At 38.9% G+C, this 19,151-nt stretch overlaps 1 protein-coding gene across 2 annotated transcripts in view; it reads left to right on the plus strand.

Moving 5' to 3' along the window:
* adam12a (ADAM metallopeptidase domain 12a) overlaps positions 1-19,151 on the plus strand; it is a 120,199-nt gene that overhangs the window by 78,285 nt on the left and 22,763 nt on the right. For both annotated transcript variants that reach the window (XM_008437120.2, XM_008437119.2), the window contains exons 6-11: positions 1,701-1,887; positions 8,729-8,794; positions 9,339-9,410; positions 9,712-9,881; positions 10,062-10,146; positions 12,390-12,538. In XM_008437120.2, the coding sequence (XP_008435342.1) occupies positions 1,701-1,887; positions 8,729-8,794; positions 9,339-9,410; positions 9,712-9,881; positions 10,062-10,146; positions 12,390-12,538 (729 nt within the window). The remainder of the gene's footprint in view (positions 1-1,700; positions 1,888-8,728; positions 8,795-9,338; positions 9,411-9,711; positions 9,882-10,061; positions 10,147-12,389; positions 12,539-19,151) is intronic.

The following is a 19,151-nucleotide window of genomic DNA, read 5'->3' on the forward strand; positions in this document are numbered from 1 at the left end:
TCCAATCAGAGTAGCACACATTAAACATGTTTAATTAAGTAAGTGTAAAATGTATTTGGTAAACTGCTCAAGTACTGAGTAACTGATCATAATACCTAATTTAATAATCACAATGTGTCCTCAAACAGGGCTCCAAAGGTATAAAAKTWATKTGAAAATTCTGGTATTGTAAAGAGTATTACTAAAATATTTATACAAGTGAGGAGTTAGGTTTGGAGGCTGGTTCTAGATCAAATTTACCACCAGGGCCAGGGTAGTCAGTGTTTTTCCATCGCGACACTTAAAAAAGAATGAAACAAAAAAAACAGCATCGTTTGGTATATTAAGTAAGCCAAAGAGCCACTTGTGTCTCCAGAGATACAGGTTGGATCAGATTGCAGAACCCTGATCTAGCAGATGGAAAGTATGATCCTATCTCAATACAGCAGCTAAAAGTGCAGCACTATAATTTTTAATTCATTGTTCAAATAAAATTGTGAAGGTTAAAAAAAAATCCACCTCTGAATATTAASAAAATAMATTTATTTAGCATAATTTCTTCTGTACCCCTGCTTGGCACCCCTCTGGAACYGCCCCTGTGTGTCTGAYATTAATAATACATTAAATGGCCACTGAACACTGAATTAATATGTCAACATTTCTTAATAAAACAAACAGAAAGCCCTAACAAACCTTTTTAAAGTAGGAAATATTGATGTATTTACTGTTAATCTCTCAATATGACTTGTTCTTTAAATGGCCATTTGTATTATTTTGGCTGATACGACTAAACATTAAATAAGAAAATAATTGATTATCTAATAATCAAACCATGACAGTCTATTAAAACCACAATAAGAAACTTAATCAATCATAGCAAAATGTCTTATATCATATCGGCCTCAGGAGATGATTGAGGGATGAAGGACGCTGGTGTCTGCTTCTTTAGGTTCTAACCGGGTCTTCAGTGTTCCTCTCCTGATCCATTCTGTCTGACATCATGCAGCACTCCGCGCCTGGACGAACACATTTGTTTTAATTGCTTGTATTTATCTTCACTAACATCTTCAGCCTGGGATTTGAATCTTCCCTCTCACGTCCGTATCTTTACAAGAGGTTTTGGTTCTAAGGACGGTGGCGAATCGGGTTGAGGATGTTTTAAAAAGATGCGGTCGATAGCAGCTCACCGCAGCTGCATAGTGTCTGTCTCTAGGCAACCACGAGAGCGTCGGTCCATAGCGTTCTCCTTCCATCTTATCGATATTGCCACTAGGCTACAGTTTACATGAGACTGGAAATCCCATGTAATAGGAGTTTAAAAGGAGGAACAGAACCAAGTCATTTTCTTAAGAAACCATGCCTACTTTATTGTCTGATGAAAGATATTTCAAAGGTTAAGAGTATTTTCTTTCTATGTGTTTCTAAAGTTTCTATTTTTATGTTAGTTCCAGAGCATGAGATTAAAAGAACTCATAAAAAGTGACAAAAAGTGGCGCCTTGGGTCTTATCACTGATCTAGTAGAGCTGATAAAAGAAAATGTATTGGAAAAAAATGGATTGTAGTAAGGAGTTGAACAAGAGGTCGTTGTAATGAGTAATTATTGTCTTTTACCAGGATTTTTAACTCTGAATCATAAAGGTACTTCATCTTCAGTTTAAATGTTTTCTGTGAAATATTACTATTCCAACTATTTTTATCCCTTTTTTTTTTTTTTTTGCAGAGGCTTCATATATCTTGGAGGCAGATCCTACATGCTGGAACCGTGTGCTAACTGCTCTGATGGGATTCACTGGATCTACTCAGTGGAACACCTAAGCTTTGTTCCTGGCACCTGTGGTCATGGTTTTAACATTTCCCACCCTGTTCTGCATACAGACAGCAGTCCATTCAAGGCATTCAGCACAAGAGTAAGGACTTTATTTTTCTTTTCTTATAAACTACAATGCRGAGTAGAATGATGTCRGAGTGTGGGACAGATGTGGTTCTRACCTAAGCTTTCTAATTTCTGGTTGGTACCAGGAACATGTACCCATTCAAAAAGGATATTTTGCTTTATAGTTGTGGAGCTGTCATCAGCAATCTTTCTCACCTGTAACCGAGAGAAGTCAGTCGTCTGGGACTAAGGAAGCATAAAGTAGAACATTTTTACAGGAGAGTTAAGCTAGTGTCAGAGTGGAGGCAGTTACAAATCCAATATCTGTCAATTAAAACAACTACAACTTCAAAAATTATTTTTCAGATTTTTTTTATTTTTTATCACTCGATTACATTCGTAAGTTCTTCTTAGGAGTCCTTTGGAGCCCAATGCAATTTGCTGCCTGCCATTTGTATCAGTAAACATAACTGTGTGCAGGTGTTCTGCTAAATGCATTATATCTCTATTTAAATGATGTAGTTTTAGAAGCAGATCTTAAAGTGGACTGAGAGTTTTCAGTGAAAAGATCATGTTTTAACAACCCTGGCTGTGCTCTCTGATGGCAGGTCAACACAACAAACACATTAATCCCTTTTTCYCCTTAACTCAGTTAAAAAACACAAACATGTTTATAACTCAAAAAACGGTCTTTAAACGTTAAATGAAGAAACATTTGTTTCAGGAAACTGTTATAAAATATGTCTCTTAGCATTAGGCTTTTCGGTCTTTGCCATATTTGAATATCATCACCTTCTAATCCTTTCGCAAAAATTATCTTTTGTAATGTACATATAAGTAAGTGGGCTGCTATATGTTTTAAAGGCTGCTCGCTGAATTATTAATAATTACTCTTTCTATATAATGCATCCATTGGTTTTGTAGAATGCATGGAGTCTTGTTGTAAACGGCACAATTTGTTCTTAAAATGAGACTAGACCAAAGGCTCCATCAGGACTGGTCACTTAAAATATGTATATATATGTCTCACCTAATTTGCACTCCCTACGCTCAACCCTACACCACCCCTGTAAATATGGTTATAAATCATAGCGGCTATGGCCGTATGAAATCTCTGACCTCAGAGGGAATGTGTCTTTGGAAATGATGAATCCCGATAAGTGGAAAAGGCAGAGTCCACTGATTCCTTATCTTAGTTTTAAAGAAAAGTGAATGTGGTGAAACATCCCAGGTTTATCAGATCACTACAAACGGCAACAAGAGATGTTAGAGATTCAACAAATGCTCAAGGACTTCTGGGGAGGTCAAGCAGGCAAACATTGCCTTGGCAGTGTCATACGACTCATTTAACTTTTGCACATAATTGTGTCGGATACTTTTTTGTCCATTTCTTTGCTAATAAAATCTGAAAAGTGCAGCATATGTTTGCCAGTACTTTGTATAACTGCCTTTTGCTGCAATTACATCTGGACATGTACAGTATGCAGTTTTGTTCTTCTATGGGAATGCAAACCATTAGATATGATCACTAAAAGTATGTTTAGTACCTTTGGCCTGATGAAAGGGGAACCTTTATCCTATTCTCAAGTCTTTTCAGCCTCTAAATTAATTATTATTTTTTTAAGAATTGTATTTAGCTCCATCCATCAACACCTGGTTAGGTGATGCCACAGTTTGCCGTCTCCCACTCATGACTTGTGGAAAACTTTATAGAAATGGAAACGGAAATAACTTTTTTGTCTTAAGCAAAGAAGAAACGGGGCAATGAGATTTAGACGAGCTCCATTCAGCCGTTTAAAATGTCACATAAATAAAAAATAAAAGCATTATAAACTACAAAAAGCTTAAATCACATTGAGTTTAAAAGCTTGATAGCCTGAGGTTAAAAACTGGGTTATTTTTTTCCCCCGTCTGTTAGTCCATCCTTTCACACTTCTGTAATGTCTGCCAGAAGGCAGGATTGAGAACAAGGAGTGCTGTGGGTGAGTTTGGTCTCTGATGATGTTTTTTAGCTCTCTTTATGACCCTGGTAATGTAGATGTCCTGCAGTGAGGGGAGAGAAGTTCCACAGATGACTTGTGCAGTTTTAACGACACGCTGGAGAGCTTTCCTGTCCTGAACAGAGCCGTTCCCAAGCCACACTATGACAGAATTTGCCAGGATGCKCTCCACTGTAGACCTGTAAAATACTTTGCGAGGARTTTGGATGACGGTCCAAATTTCCTCAGTGTCCTCAAGAAGAGAAGTCTTTGTTGAGCCTTCCCGGTGACATGCTGTGTKATATGGGACCAGGTGAGATCGTCACTGATGTAAGTGCAGCGGGATCTGAAGGTTTTCCCCTACTCCAACTAACTCCCCAAAATGCTTAGAGGACTGTCCCGGGTCCTGCTTTTTCTTGAATCGATTATCGTCTTTTTTCCATCTTTTCTGCATTTTAGCATTTTCAAAGGAGCCGGGAAGAGAACCGAGCCACCTCCTTCCTGTATGCTGCCTCCTGACCATCAGTAATTACCCTGTGTCACCTGCATGACAGCGGTGTTGACCTGGATGAGTCGTAGGTGAATAGGAAAAGAAGAGGACTCAGTACGCAACCTTGGTGGATCCCAGACTGTTCTTGTGTCTGATGCCCTGGTACCAATTCTCACAGTCTGGTATCTGCCTGATAGGAAATCCAGGATCCAGTGGCAGAGGGAGGTTGTGGAGCTTTACCAGCCAGTCTGTTGGGGATGACTGTGTTAAATATGGAGCTAGTGTAATGGGGCATAGTTGTTCTTGTTCTCGAGATGCCCCCACCCGAGAGTGGATCTCTGTAGCTCCTTTCAGAGTAAAGAGGGGCTGAATACCGTATAATAATATGCACTACTTTTTAATTAAAAATATATTTAGTTTAGTTTGTGCCAAAAGTGAAGGGTAATTAATGTTTTGGCAAGGCATTATATTTCTGATTCAGAAAAAAAAAAACATGATTTAAAGGGGAGTTTTACTTTAGCTGTTATTTTATTAAGCATACATTGCTGTCAGTGTGAGATATGGTCTAATTTTCTAAGTATGAGCTAATAGATCATCTGCTTTCCCAATATTATATCAACGTTGGGGATTTTCCTTTTGTTTATTGTACAGCTTGAATTCTGCTGATGAYTATACTGCTGGATCTCGCTGCATGTATTGTCTTCTGTCGTAAGAAGAATTTAAGCGTGAGAGAACAGATCTTGACAACAGCATAAAGGGTGCCTCGCAGAGACAGAGTGGGAATAGGAACAAAAGAGCAGGAAACATGGCTCACATGGATGATTTATGTCCTTGTGAAGAATCTGGTTTGATTCTCCTGCATAAGAGTTTTTTTTTTTTTTTTTTTGGCTGTTTGAATGTTAAAAATAATAGAATGTTTTAGATTATGGTGTGATTTAAAAAAAACCAAAAAATTTAAAAAGGGAAAACACATTATTTTTCTAAATTAAAGACATAAGCAATGACCTAAAAATAAAAAAAAAGTGAAATAAAGGTGTAGGTGTAGAAAAGAGAAGACGCACTAAAAGGTCGGAGCTTTAAGTAGTTTGTTGCTCTTGCTGGCAGGCGTGTGAGCTGACATGTACAGGTTGCATGAGGAGACTGATGTGTGAGCTGCTGTGTTAAGAGGATGCAGTGTGTTCTGCTTAAGGGTGTTAAGATAAGAGGTGGGTTTCTGGAGTGTTCCTGYGGAATCAGATAGACTCGGGAAGGGTTCAGAGATGTGATGCCTCGCTGACAGGCCCTGCACTTCAGTAGCACAACTTCACRGGGATATCTATTGTGGCAAGCTAAAAATCTCATCTGCCAAAGATGTCAAAAACCTGACGATTCTGTGGTTAAGGAAGACAATAATATATAAGTGAGAATTGTGGAGCAATCATTCTAAGAAAAGAAATGTACCCCTTGTTGAGAGGTGAAATCTTATTCAAGGATTTTGAATCTGAGCCGCTTGCTCATGCAAATTTTTACCCCTCAGATAATAGCATAAATTATTCTTATTATTATCCATCCATTGTCTATATCCTTGCAGAGTCAGAAGGGGGGAGCTGGTGCCTATCTCCAGCAATCACTAGGTGAGGGGCTTGGTACACCCTGGATAAAATCTGTTCACGAGACTGCACCGATTTRTTGGCACAGATTTCCTTAATATTGGGATTGGTGATTGGCCAATACTTGCATGTGAAGCCCATCTTATCCCCTGATCTTATCTGCCTCAGGAAAKGTCTAAAAATCAACCACTGTCCTCTTCTACTATATCGTGAGAGAGGTTTGACCGATACACTGGCCCACCAGGTCATGTGTGCATGTTTTTAGTTAATAGTCACAGCTCTGTTACCAACGCAGCAACTTTCTTGCTATATTTAGCAACATTTCAGACAAGAAAAATTGGTATCGGCCAAAATCGGAATTGGCAGGTCAGACTTTTTTAAAGACTGGTAATTTGCAGTCGGCCAGAAAACTGCAATTGGTGCACCCCTAGTCATCACCAGTCAATCAGAAGGATGTTATTATTAATGTTATTGTTTGTGACAACTTCATGAAGACATATAGCAAGTAAGGAAAAAAAGTCTGGCTGGAGAAAGCTGTTTGGCTGTTGCGAAACCTAGATCCTGATGCTGTGGCATAGATGTAGCACCAGTTGGAAAGGRTGATTCATGCTGAGCCAGTGTTGATTTTCTGTTGGTTACCATGGAGAGTAATGCATGTTTTGTGGAGACACATTTCTGACCCAAGAATCAGACCAGAGTGTTTGGTCTTCTGCTGCTTGTTTGTCCAGATGTGAATGGCACTGCTCCTCCGGATCGAAAGGGAAAAATTTACATGAAAATTCTTTATTAAAAAAAAAACTCTGTTTACTGTACATGTAATTTCAAAACGTGAATACAAATGCATGCCACACTATTCAGATTTTATTTATGAAATATTTGAAAATCAGGTATCCTGTCCTTCCAATAATGCTACTTGGGGTTCCACATAAAATACCTTGAATTTTGAGGTTGTACCATGTCAAAGGATACAAAATAATTTAGCAAGAGGCTGTAGGTACAACTTACAAGGTGAAAARTGTTATCAAACATATACTTAAATTATTTCTTATACACGATTCTAACTGACTTCACTTTTTTTTTTTTCCCTTTTACCACAATGTTCATGTGTGTGTCTCTTCCCCAATTTCCCACTAGACTCTTGGTTATCGCCATGGCGTGCTTTCAGAGCATACTTGCCCATCCTGGCTTATCTATGGAGGAGGCAGATAAGAGCAAAGAGCTGCCAGGCCAGAAAGGACAGAGAAGCTTGGGTTGACAGAGTGCCACAGCAGGAAAACAGAACCCTTAGCCAGCAACATAGTATGGAATCTGAAAGTGTGCGAGAAGAAAGAACAAGCTCATGCRTGTTTGAGATAGCAAAAAAAATTTAATAAAATWAAAAAATAACGACTGCGCCAAGAGTGAGCTTGGACCCAGCACGGCAAGACCGGACTATAGATATTCTGCTTGGGTGGGAGATGTCTTGTTACCTGCACAGAACACGCCAAAAGAAAAAATWAAAAAAATGGAAAAGAAAACTTGATGATATTTGAAACACTTCATATTGAAACTCTACTGCATGTACTTTTGTTGTAACAAACATCATTTGCTGTAGAATCTCGTACTGTCTTTGGAATTTGAAAATAAAAAAAAAAGGGGGTTGGAGGTTGCAAGAGTCACAATTTGTGCTAACAGTGCAGCCAGCATTGTCTGAAGTGATTTATTAGCTAATAAGCTAGTTCCTGTACTGTGTTATCAGAGGATGGTGTGACCTTAGCAGTTCCTACTGGGTTACACAGTAATGGATAACTGATAGCTTTGTACTGATTCTCATTTAGGCTGTGTTTAGTGTTGAGTGTAGAGCAGTGATATAGAAGAGGTCACTTGGTAAATTTAGGCTGTGTGCTTTTTACTTTCTCTACTTTGGGTATTACCCATATAGTGACCTGAGACAGTGAGGCTGTTCTGTGGAAGTTTGAAAACCCTTTAGTGAAACCTGCAGAGATGCAGAAATGACTCAAAATTTTATGGAGATAAAAATAAAATAAAAGTTAATGTACATTTTATGAATAATTCTTTACACCAGAAAAAAACAGTGGGTCAGATTGTCTTGCAGTGTCCTGTCAGATTTGCTTTACAAAATAATTTGATGTCATGATGGGTCGAATTCAATTCCAGCAACAACGTATCCACAAGGCAAACAACACTGTTTTAATTTCATCATAATTAACAGTCAGAACTTGTAAAAAAATAAAATCGGTCTATAATACAATTTTTGCCTTGGTTAGATGTTGGATGCTTTTTATGTCAGGGACAGAAAGTGCATCCAAAAATTAGCTTGATGATTAACCATAAGAAAAAATAAATACAATGTAACTTGTTTCTGTGCTTATTAACACATTCAGTCTCTTTGTAGAATTGATAAGATTGAAACTTACAATTTAAAGAGAGAGAAAAAAAAATCTTACATGAGTGAGCACAGTGGGCGCCCACCTAATCATGGTTTCATATTTGTGAATTAATCTGTTGAAGGATTTTCCTGTAGAACATTATTCCGAAATATTGGCGGAAAACTCGCTTATTTGTGTACTTTTTCATAGACATTTGAAAGAAAGCTCATCTTGGGAAGCTGATACTCACAATAGTACTTGACAAGATTACGGATCTTCAAATGATCTTTCAAAGCCTCATTTTAATGGATCACACAAACCTACTAGCTCTTTACCCAGCTCTGTGTATACTTTTGTACTCACTGCATTTGACACATAATTGTACTCCTCTGCTGCCGTCTCGTTGCTTCGTAAAACCCACTCACTCGTTTTCCATTTGCCCTTTCAGCATAAACGGCACCTCCAGACGACGACCAAATACGTGGAGCTCATCATTGTTGCTGACAACAGAGAGGTAAGAAAAGGTCACAAACTCCTCACCTTTGCCTCCATCCCACAGGAAACGATCTCTGAGGTCATATGCTAAGCTGCCGCTTCCCATGWGGCGTAGGGCGACAAAGCCCTGGCACGGCCTCGTTGTCACCTCTGATGTGTCACTTACTCATCCGTTTCCTTCTCCGGGTCCCTCCACATCCTCCTGCATACATCACAGGACTGCTTGACTCACAAATGAGGGCCTGATATGTTCTCTGAATAAGCCTAAATCCTTGACTTGGCAACACAAAGAGAGGAAAGCGTTCCCCATTTACACAAGATTTATAGGTCAACATCGCATGATTCGGAGCATCAGAATAAATGCTGTACATAAATGGAGGTCGCAAAGGTTATCTTTATTTTGTGAGCAGAGCTAACAAGAGCTCTTTCAGGAGCTACGGTGACGAGTGCTGCGGAAGATGGAGCTGAATTCAAATGCCAGGGCAGAGACGCGTAGCGCTCGGCGGCGAAATGTCCTGCCATCATTTCTCCCCGTATTATTCAGTCTGCCTTTTGTTGTCCAGTTTCAGAAACAAGGCAAAGACATCGACAAGGTCAAACAGCGGCTGGCTGAGATCGCCAATTACGTGGACAAGGTAACAATCGACGGAAACGAGSGAGCGCAGCGTTGAAATGTGATTTATCAGAAATCGCATCAAGTTGAGTTCAGAGTGTCTGACCCGTGAGCCGAGACCGAGTGGATTGTAATTTTAGCCGCAAATGAATGAAAAAGCTTTTAATGTTAACGTTGCAGTAACTTGTTCAGTTTCGTTTCGGTAAAACTGGGCAGGCTGGTTGTTTACGCTACATATTCTACAATTTATGAAGAAATGAGAGYGACTGAAAGATCTGAGGCAGAGTACGGGTCTGTAACCTGTCCTCTCTCTGAACTGCCAGTTCTACAGAGCTTTGAATATCCGAGTTGCACTGGTTGGACTGGAGGTATGGAGTGACGTGGACAAGTGTCCCATTACGCAGGACCCCTTCACCACTCTGCACGAGTTTCTGGACTGGAGGAAGGTCAAACTGCTGCCTCAGAAGCCTCATGACAACGCCCAGCTAATCAGGTAGTGTGTGAAGGAGTAAACCGGGATTTTTTTCCAACGTTCCGCATGCGTATCTTTGGTAATTTAAAGCCTAGAATAAAAGTAAAGGGTCATTTTACGATTGCAGTGGTGCTGATCGCCCTGTTTTGAAAGGCTTTGATTTGTTATGTAGGCATTTGAAGAATACCTCTTCTGTTTCAGTGGGGTGTATTTCCAGGGCACTACTATCGGCATGGCGCCTATCATGAGCATGTGCACGGCAGAGCAGTCGGGAGGAATTGTCATGGTATGTTTGTACCGCTAAACATTTTATTATCCACCTTCCGTTTCCTGATCTATGACAGTTACCTTGTTTGTGGTCCCCCTGTCTCATCTGTATTATTTGAGGGAACAATTCTGTTATTGTGTCAATGCTCTTCTTGTGTTGATTTTACTATCGTGTATTTTTAACGACGATTTCCAAAGGGAGATGACGCATGGTGTCGGCGATAAATCYGCACAAATCGATTATTTGGGAAATATTTGACTTTTTAACGCGRCGCAATAACGGAGTGAACTGGGGCTGCAGCGTGCGCATCCTGAATGAAAACACAGGGGGTATTATATAGGACGTAAATGATGACCCATTACAATTCTGCAATTCTATACGRTGTGCTCGAGTCATGCTGCATTAGCACAAATCATGCTGTTATTTTACCCTCAGTGTCTCTGCCTGGGGTTSGTGAGGCTGGACGGCCGGTTAATGGCCTGTCCCCAGAATATTCTTCACCTTTATCCTCCCAGATGGTAAAATGTTGGGTCCTGGTCATTAAAATAAAACTGCATTCAGGTTCCAGACAAAAGGGATTAACTGCTGACTCGCTTGCTGGGACAAATCACTGCCTAGTTCTCTTGAGTTGTGTCCCTTTATCTACAGAGTAGGCTACTTTTAAACTCATTTTCTCCACATTAGCTGGAAATCTCATTACCATTCTTTCTGGCAGTTAAATCTGAACCAACCCTTCTTTTACATCTGGAATCTTCACGTGCTGACTGTAATTGTTCGGTTGATTTAATTGGTGTGGTGAAATGTGTCTCAGCCTTACTTCGTWATGTGCTCCTCTGAGTTCTGCAGCTTCATTTGTTGTGCGTGTGTTTGGTTTTTTTCAGTTTTTTTTCCAGGAAGCCGAGTCGAGGGTTGTTGTTGTTTTTTTGTTTTTTTTTTGTTCTGTCATTTCATAAGTCCAGGCTGCCCAGTTGTATTGTAGTGCTGACAGTTGATTTTAGTTCCTTTCAAAAGCCCCCAGCAGAGCGGCTCGTCGGTCTGAGCTCGACTYGCGCAGGACTGCTAAATAATGCACGGTGTCAGGAGCTTCCAGAGGCAAGGTGCTCTGACACACAGCTCTGCCTTCACGAAGAGCCGATAGCTCCCACACCTGCATTATTCATCCGGCCTTTTTCATGTGTTCATGTTTTACACACCTTGCAGGAAATCTTCAGCAAGCTGTGTATTTTCATCTTCCGTAACTTTGACGGCTTTAAGTTCCAGTTTAGCAGAGAGTTACAACGCTTTGAAAAAAAGTACTTTTTCTTAAAGATTTTTTCAAATAATTTTTCAATGTTAACACCACAAACATATCATAGGATACTTACTAATACTTATCTAACAACTCTGAATAGGAGCACCTAGTTGACATACTTTTCKTTTTCTCCTTTTGCTCTTTCCTTTGGGGTATTTTGTTTGTATTTMCTTTTAATTCCTGTAAAGTACTTTSTGTTGGCGTGTTGCTGAAAATGTGCTTTATAAATAAAATTACCTTTACCTTTATACCTTTATTATCTAGGTAACTTTAAAAGCTACTTTGGATTTTATTTAGTGGTATCAGAAAAKGGCTATTTGTATAAATATAAATGCAGATTTCTATTCTTTAGCAAAAAAGCTTTTATTCTTTTCCTTCTACTTAATGATTATGCAGTACCTTGTGTTGGTAGGTTGTACAAAATCTGCCAAAAAATATAAACATTAAAGTTTGTGGTTGTAATATGAATAAATGGAAAAATATACTGACGCTATATCTGTGGTTTTCAGTGTTTCTGGCAGTTTTTTATTTTTTTATTTCTTCAGTTGCAATTTTCTCTCATAGGAAACCTTTATTTGCTAACATCTACCAGCACAGCTGTCTCTGTCAGAATATGTTGAGCAAGCTGAAAGTGACAGCACACAGTCTGCCTACATCTGCTTCTTTTTTTTTTTTTTTTTTTCCAGCAGCGCAATATAGTGGGAACGCTCTGCTAAACACAGATCTGGTTGTTTAATTTGGACAATATCCAATTAAACTGTACTTGCCTCGAGTTATTATTTCTTCAGCAAATCCTATAGGGAGGAACAATTGGGTTTGCATTGAATTTTTTATTATGTTATCAAAATCAAGTATTGTCTCTGTTTTGATACTGCAATCTAAACAAATGTAATTATTGAATTAGCCCCGAGCTTTTAAAAAAGGTCAGACTTTTGGTTAAAATGGTTAAAGTTCTTTAATCAATTTTTAGGATCATTCGGACAATCCTCTGGGTGCTGCAGTCACTCTGGCCCATGAACTTGGACACAACTTTGGAATGAATCACGACACACCAGAAAGGGGATGCGGATGCAGAGTGACGGTGGATCGTGGCGGCTGCATTATGACTCCTTCCACCGGGTAAGACGCATTATTTCCCCCTGCAACTTTACAATTAAATCCACCAGATGGATGGGTCCATATTCTCCAAAAGCATGACAAGTTTATCACCACTTCATGAAGTTTAAATAATTCAGCAATGCGGTTCTTTCTCAARAGCTCCAGATTGTGATCTTAGCTAAATATCATTGCACATGCACTCCTTTCGTAACTTAATGTCTGTTGAGTAACAAACAAATGAAACTCTTTAACTGTTGGACCGCTGAGTTTTGTGCAAATTCAACAGCAGCAACATTATTATTATTTTTTTATTCTAGTGTGGTCTTAATACCAGAAGAGCACTTTGACTTTTGTATTTCAAATAACCTCTATAAGATCTTAGCTCTATCCAGCTCAGAAGTGATCAGTCCAAATATTTTAGATGTTGAGCTCGATATGATCAAACGRTTGTCCAGACTACTTAAAAACAGCAGAACTGTTCTGCAAACCACACCAAATAGCAAATTTTATTCTGTGACAAATTTGTAATCAGTGTGGAATAATCCAGCCCCGGATCCGTTACTGTAATGTTTATACTTCCTTAATTATCATCATGTTTCCAGGTAAACTCTTTAGACGGAGGCTTCTTTAGTTTTTTCCACGCAATAGAAATGCATGGAATATTTCCTTATCTCAAAATAAGCGTCTCTAACATAGAAATAGACTGTCGGTCTTAAAGCAGTCACCTTCACATGTGTTCTTAATAAGTGAATAGTCCTCCCTGCCCAGACAAAGTTATATGCTGACAGCGATTGCACAGCATTTGCAGCAAAATATTATAGCATTCTAACATAGAAAGCCATGCTACTCATGCTTTCAAAAAGTCTAGCATTCTGCAGTTGACTTTGTGGAAGCTTGGGGATGCTTTAGGTGGAAACATTGGCGTCTGCTGGTGTGTGGGATCCACAGACTGAAAACGTCTCTCCGTATTTTATTTGGACAAGACCCATGAAAAACACAGTAACACCATTCTGAATTATAGACTTGGGGGGAAGCACAATAATATGAGGTGTTCAGATTKACATGTAACCCTGACTGAGGGCGTTTCTGGACGAGGACATTGCCAAAAATGGCAACACGTCGAACGCAGGAAAACAAAGAGGGTAAAAAGAAAAGAAAAAAAAAACACGTTTGCTGTAGTGTAAATAAAATGGTTTTGTCTTTCAGTAGTTCCTCTGGTCTGTCTGGTTCAGTAGTTCTCAGATTTTCACAGACAGAGTGAAGCTATTCTTTGATATTCATGCAACATTAATGTTAGAAAAATCTCCCTGCAGCTTCAGATAAATAGTTAACTACGTCTGAAAACATAGACCYATTCCCTTAAACAATGATCTGGATCGCAGGTCGTACTTAGCACTAATATATCTCACAAAATTTTAGAAAAATCGAGGCTTTTATTCTAACAAACTGATACTAATAAAAAATGTCATTTTGTTTCATCTTGTATTGTTCAACATCGTGTACTTGTTCAACCATATACTTTGTCTGAGGCAGCGCTGCTTTTGTATATGGTCCGACCTGAACACACTCAAGTTACCAACTGTGCTTTCTATTTGTATTTAACCGCTGGAATTTCCAAATCCGTTCGGAACAAGGAAAGCGAACGCTCACAGGAGGTCCTCAGCTAGCCCCGAGTTCAGTATCTAATAAGGCAGCTGCGCAAATAAACGTAGACAAAGTTGCAGGAATAAACAATTTGATAAACTTCTCGCTGTGTCACGTTGTGCTAAAGGTTCACACGGTACTGAGCAAGACTTATTCCGTAGTAACAATATAAATRCGCATCAGAGCGCCACAACAAATCCAACTTGCTTGAGTGTAAATACATCCAACTTTYGGGTTTTCACGTCCGACATAAATCAAAACCAGCTTGYGTTGTGTTGTCTCTGAGACAGGCTCCTCTGCAGTCAGCTCTCAATCATTCTGGAATCTTAAGTTTAAACGCACGTACTGCACCTCGCAAATGTTTAGACGTTTTTTCACGTTCTGCCAAGTTTATTGTCACACATTTTTTTTTTTGTCTTTTTATGTGATTAATTGAAGTACCACGTAATTTTAAAGTGGAAGGGAAAAGGTAGAAATCTTCAAAGTGTGGTGTGTGTTTGCATTCMTCATCGTAGGAGCAGGTCTTTTGGGGGCATGTTAATGTTCCAGCTTCAAACATCTTGAGAGGACTTTTTTCTTCTTCTTTTTTTACTWTTCTGCAACATAGCTCAAGCTCAGCGAGACTAGATGGAGAGTGTTCATAAACATCAATTTCAAGTCTTGGCGGAGATTCTTTTAGTTTTACATCTTGACTTTGACTAAACAGTCAGTTTCAGTCTCATCTGASCAGAGCACTGTCTTCTACCCATTTGCTGCGACTTCTCATGATGTTATTTCAACAATTACTTCTTTTATTTATTTTTATTTTTATTTTTTGCAACTACTCCAGAGAGGCCGTATTTGTAGGGTGCACAAATATGTCCCATCAGCAAATTCTCCAACCTGAGCTTTGAATCCCTCCATCTCCTCCAGTGTTACTTGTTACTCTACCCACCTCTGTCCTGCTGTTGTCTATGAAATGAGATCTAAAGTCTGGTTTCTTTTTTAACTGAAGTGGGATTTTGGAGTGAATTGGTAGGGTCAGGTGGTGGGCGATAAAGTTGCTGCTTTCCCCACTTCTTTCCATACTTCCAGTAAGGCTCGCCTCCATTAACTCTAACCAAAAACAGACTTGTGGTTCTTATCCTTTGAGATTATATCTCCTAAAAGCCTGAGAAATATTCATACACAGGGAGCCAACAAACACGTTATGGTCCTCTCCATGGACACAGAAACACAAATATGTGCAAGGGTATACACACACAAAAAAAGTGTCTCGTTTATAAAACTAAAACAGGATCTCCATATTCCCGCCGTGCTTTGTTCATTTTTCTTTTTTTTTTTTTTTCCACAACAACGGCTCATTTCTCCTCCAGGCGTTGAATTATGTTTACAGTTACTTTGACTCATTGTGTCTTCTTTAATAAGAAGGCACACTGGATAGACGGGATTGCCTGATAAGAACAGACAATAACCCCCCAAGTTAAGAATCTGCAAACTCAAATAATGTGATATGAAGCAATAGAGTTGCAAGGTATGAAATATTTATCTTTTTATKTATTTTTTTATCACAGTCATATTAATATTTAGTATTATTTTCCATTAACCCAAGCTGGGGTTTTTTTATGTCTAAAGCATAGTACAGAAAAATAAGGTCATATTAAATTTTTCAGTTTTTATTCTTACTTATAATGACCTACTGGATCCAAACAGACAGTCCTGTCTGATAAATTTGTGCTTGTCGCAGTTATGCGTGGCTTCAGGGGCAGTTTAACCTCTGACAAAATGTGGTGTTAGTGTTGCCACCTACAGAAAGAAGAAAATATTTTTATGTCGGTTTTGTTGCATTTTAACACACGTGATGACATTTCAGTTTTCAGTTTTGCTTTTTTTATTATTATTTTGACTTTGAACACACATTAATATCTGCACAAACTACGCAGAAATGAACAATAATAATGAATAATAATAAAATTAATGATAACATTTTGAGTATACAGTTCCGTTGTAAAGTTTACAGAGGTCCAAATTGCACATCTAGGCCTAAGCCTAGAAGTTTGGATAAATGTATTTTAGGAAGTTTGGAGAGAAACCACACACACACACTTAACACATTAACAGGACTGTATAATTCTGGCCAGATATTTGGCAAGTAACTGTCCTCCCTCATTTACAATCAGAAACAAACTTCTTAGTTTATATAAAAACAAATTACTTTAAATTTAAGTTTGCACAGTTTGTAAATAACTGTATGGAAATTTGTGTTTTGCTTTTAACAAATTTCCCCCCTAATTGTACAGACCACAGCATGTCAAAAATAGGAAAGATTTTATTAATATTGTTTTATAATTATCTCAATTTTTAAATCTCACCAACCACTCTTTGTTCATTCACTGTATAGTATACACTCTTAATACTAGACTGAAGCACTTTTCTTCTCCAGTTCATTAGTTTTTTTCCACTCAGCCTTTTCTTTAAAGGCATGAGGATCCATATTCTTTAGAGATGCCTCCTTATGGAGGGAGTAAGTGATTGTCTGCTGGAAAACAGTAAATAGTCTTCCCATAATTGTAAAAAGCCACATTGCCCGTAACTATCATCCCTTTTTTATGACATTCTAACTGACTGAGAGGTGTTGACATGCATTCAGATTTAATAAACGCATGAAAARCATTCAATGGTTGTTTTCAAAAATCACTGAAGCAGTCTTATGTTTAATCATTCACCATGGAAGAGTTTAAATGCATGGTTAAAAGCTAAATGCTAATATGTAGACTTGTAACCTGAAATGTATATTTAAATTAACTATGACCTTTCCGAGAATAAAWGGAAAACTAGTATTTTCCCTTGTAGCTTTTAGAAAATGGCTTGTCAGAGGTTCCATCTAAAATATCGTTCAAGTCTTTAGAAATTAGCTGTGGGCTGCAAGATCTCTGAAAGCYTTTAGGTCTCCTGCATTAATGCAGCGTGGGACGGATCAAACGCAGGTAATATTAAGTGGAAATGATTCYTTATCATAGACCTCACACAGATCTATTGAAGCCTTGGCTCTCTGTTGCTGTTRCTGCTTATCTACAGAGATTTCTTTGTGCTGTTGCTCCTCTGAAGCTTAAAGGCCAACTGTCAAACACAAGCTCTGGGTTAAAGGTTGAAAAACGACTGCAGACGACTAGAGGAGAATCTTAGCCCTATATAAAGATGGAGCAGGATGAAGTGGAAAATAACGCAAGACTGTCAGACAGAGCAAAGAAGACACTTAAGACTCCGGGCAAAGGTGACGACTACTCATCTATAATTGAGTACAATGCTGTAAAAAAAATAATAAAATAAAAAATGCTGACATCATTCTTCATTGTGGTGGTAGTCCAGAGTGTTGTCAGCTAGATGTGTCCAGATGTGCCAGTCTTAGCTGACACTGAACACTGAATGTGTGCTGGTGCCCCTTAGGTCTACAGCTGCTAAATGCCATCCAGTGTCATTTGGCTCTGCCTTTGCCTTTTCTCAGTCGTTAGTCATCTACTCTCCAAACACCAGCTTTACTTTTTCTGCTCATAAACAACAGCTGGTTCGCTAACTTCTTGTGCACTTCAGAGCTACTAAAAACAGGGGGTGGAAGGGAAAGCAACGATTTTAGTGACATTGCATGTGCTTGTAATTGGAGACTTGGGGGGTGGGGGGGGGGTGAGTTCATGGAAATTAAATGATTACAGCAAAAATTCAGGGGTGGGTTGCAGCCTAACCTAGCAGGTTTGCCTTTGGTTTTCGGGGCAAAGAGGAAATCAACAACAGCGGTTTCTAAGGGAAGCGGCCTTGCATTGTGACGGCTGTTCTTCCTGAGAGGAGATGAGAGGAAACGAGAACACACATTATTGTTATTGTTAGAAATGTGCTCATTGCCATCCAATTTAGCAATTACAAATCCTCCTGTGATCTTTCGCTTTAATCCAGAACTTTTGAAGATGTGCTTTGAGGGTAGCTGACATTCGGCGCCAGCTTCAGTCAGCGAGGGGTGGGCTGGAAGGGGGGGCGGGGGTTAGGGGGTGGAGGTGTTGTGATGGTCAGCGGTTGATGTGAGCCGACTTGGCACATCAAAGCCATGTCAGGAGTGAGGTTGTGTCGGAACATTCACGGTGTCGTCATGACATATTTAAAACGATACTTGATGTGAAAAACCCAACAGAGAAAAACACAGTTTGAAAGGGTTGTTATAATTGAGCAACACATGGGTGTCTCCTTCTTGGTACATCCAAAAAGACTCAAAATGGAGGTTTTAACAACTCGTGTACCTGSGCATACACAACAGACTGATTTAAATTTGACTTAATAGATCACTAACTTGACATGTTGCAGAGCTAAATACATTAAAATGGTCTTGCTTTGCGTATTTACTACCTGTTAGGTTKTGAATACACATTGCCTTGCGAAGATCTGAAGGTCCACCTGAGACGTTTCCACATTTTGTCAGATCACAACCTTAGACTATGCATCTTGTTGGGATTTTTWCGTTGATCATCCATCTACATAAACCAAAAAGCTGGCCAAGGATTKCATTAATCCAAGTGGTAACTCTGGAGGAGCTGAGAGCCACAGCTCAGGTGAGAGAATCTGTTAACAGGCTGGTGAGATATAAACCGTTTTTGCAAAAAATACCATTGGAAAAATGGAAACGAGCGCTTTTCAGCTATAATGAAAAGTCTTTGATTGTTTTAATGAAAATAAAAGCYATTCCTATGATTATTAAGGAATCCATCAATAATTTGAAACACATTATTTAAAATGTAATATGTAGATAAAACAGCCTTATGAATTGGAAACAAACTTTTGGTTGAATAAAATCAACCGAATTCATATTAATCCACAATGACTCCTTAATTAAATGAGTTGCAACAACATTTAATTTCCCCTTTGGGATCAATAAAGTTTTCTTGAATTGAACTTTATGGAGGATTAAAAAATGGTCTACCGTGGTTCTGCGGAATTTCCTAAAAGTCTCAGTGATCTACGAAAAGGA

The sequence above is a fragment of the Poecilia reticulata genome, linkage group LG19 (genome assembly GCF_000633615.1).
Source record: "Poecilia reticulata strain Guanapo linkage group LG19, Guppy_female_1.0+MT, whole genome shotgun sequence".
In the NCBI taxonomy this organism is placed as follows: domain Eukaryota; kingdom Metazoa; phylum Chordata; class Actinopteri; order Cyprinodontiformes; family Poeciliidae; genus Poecilia; species Poecilia reticulata.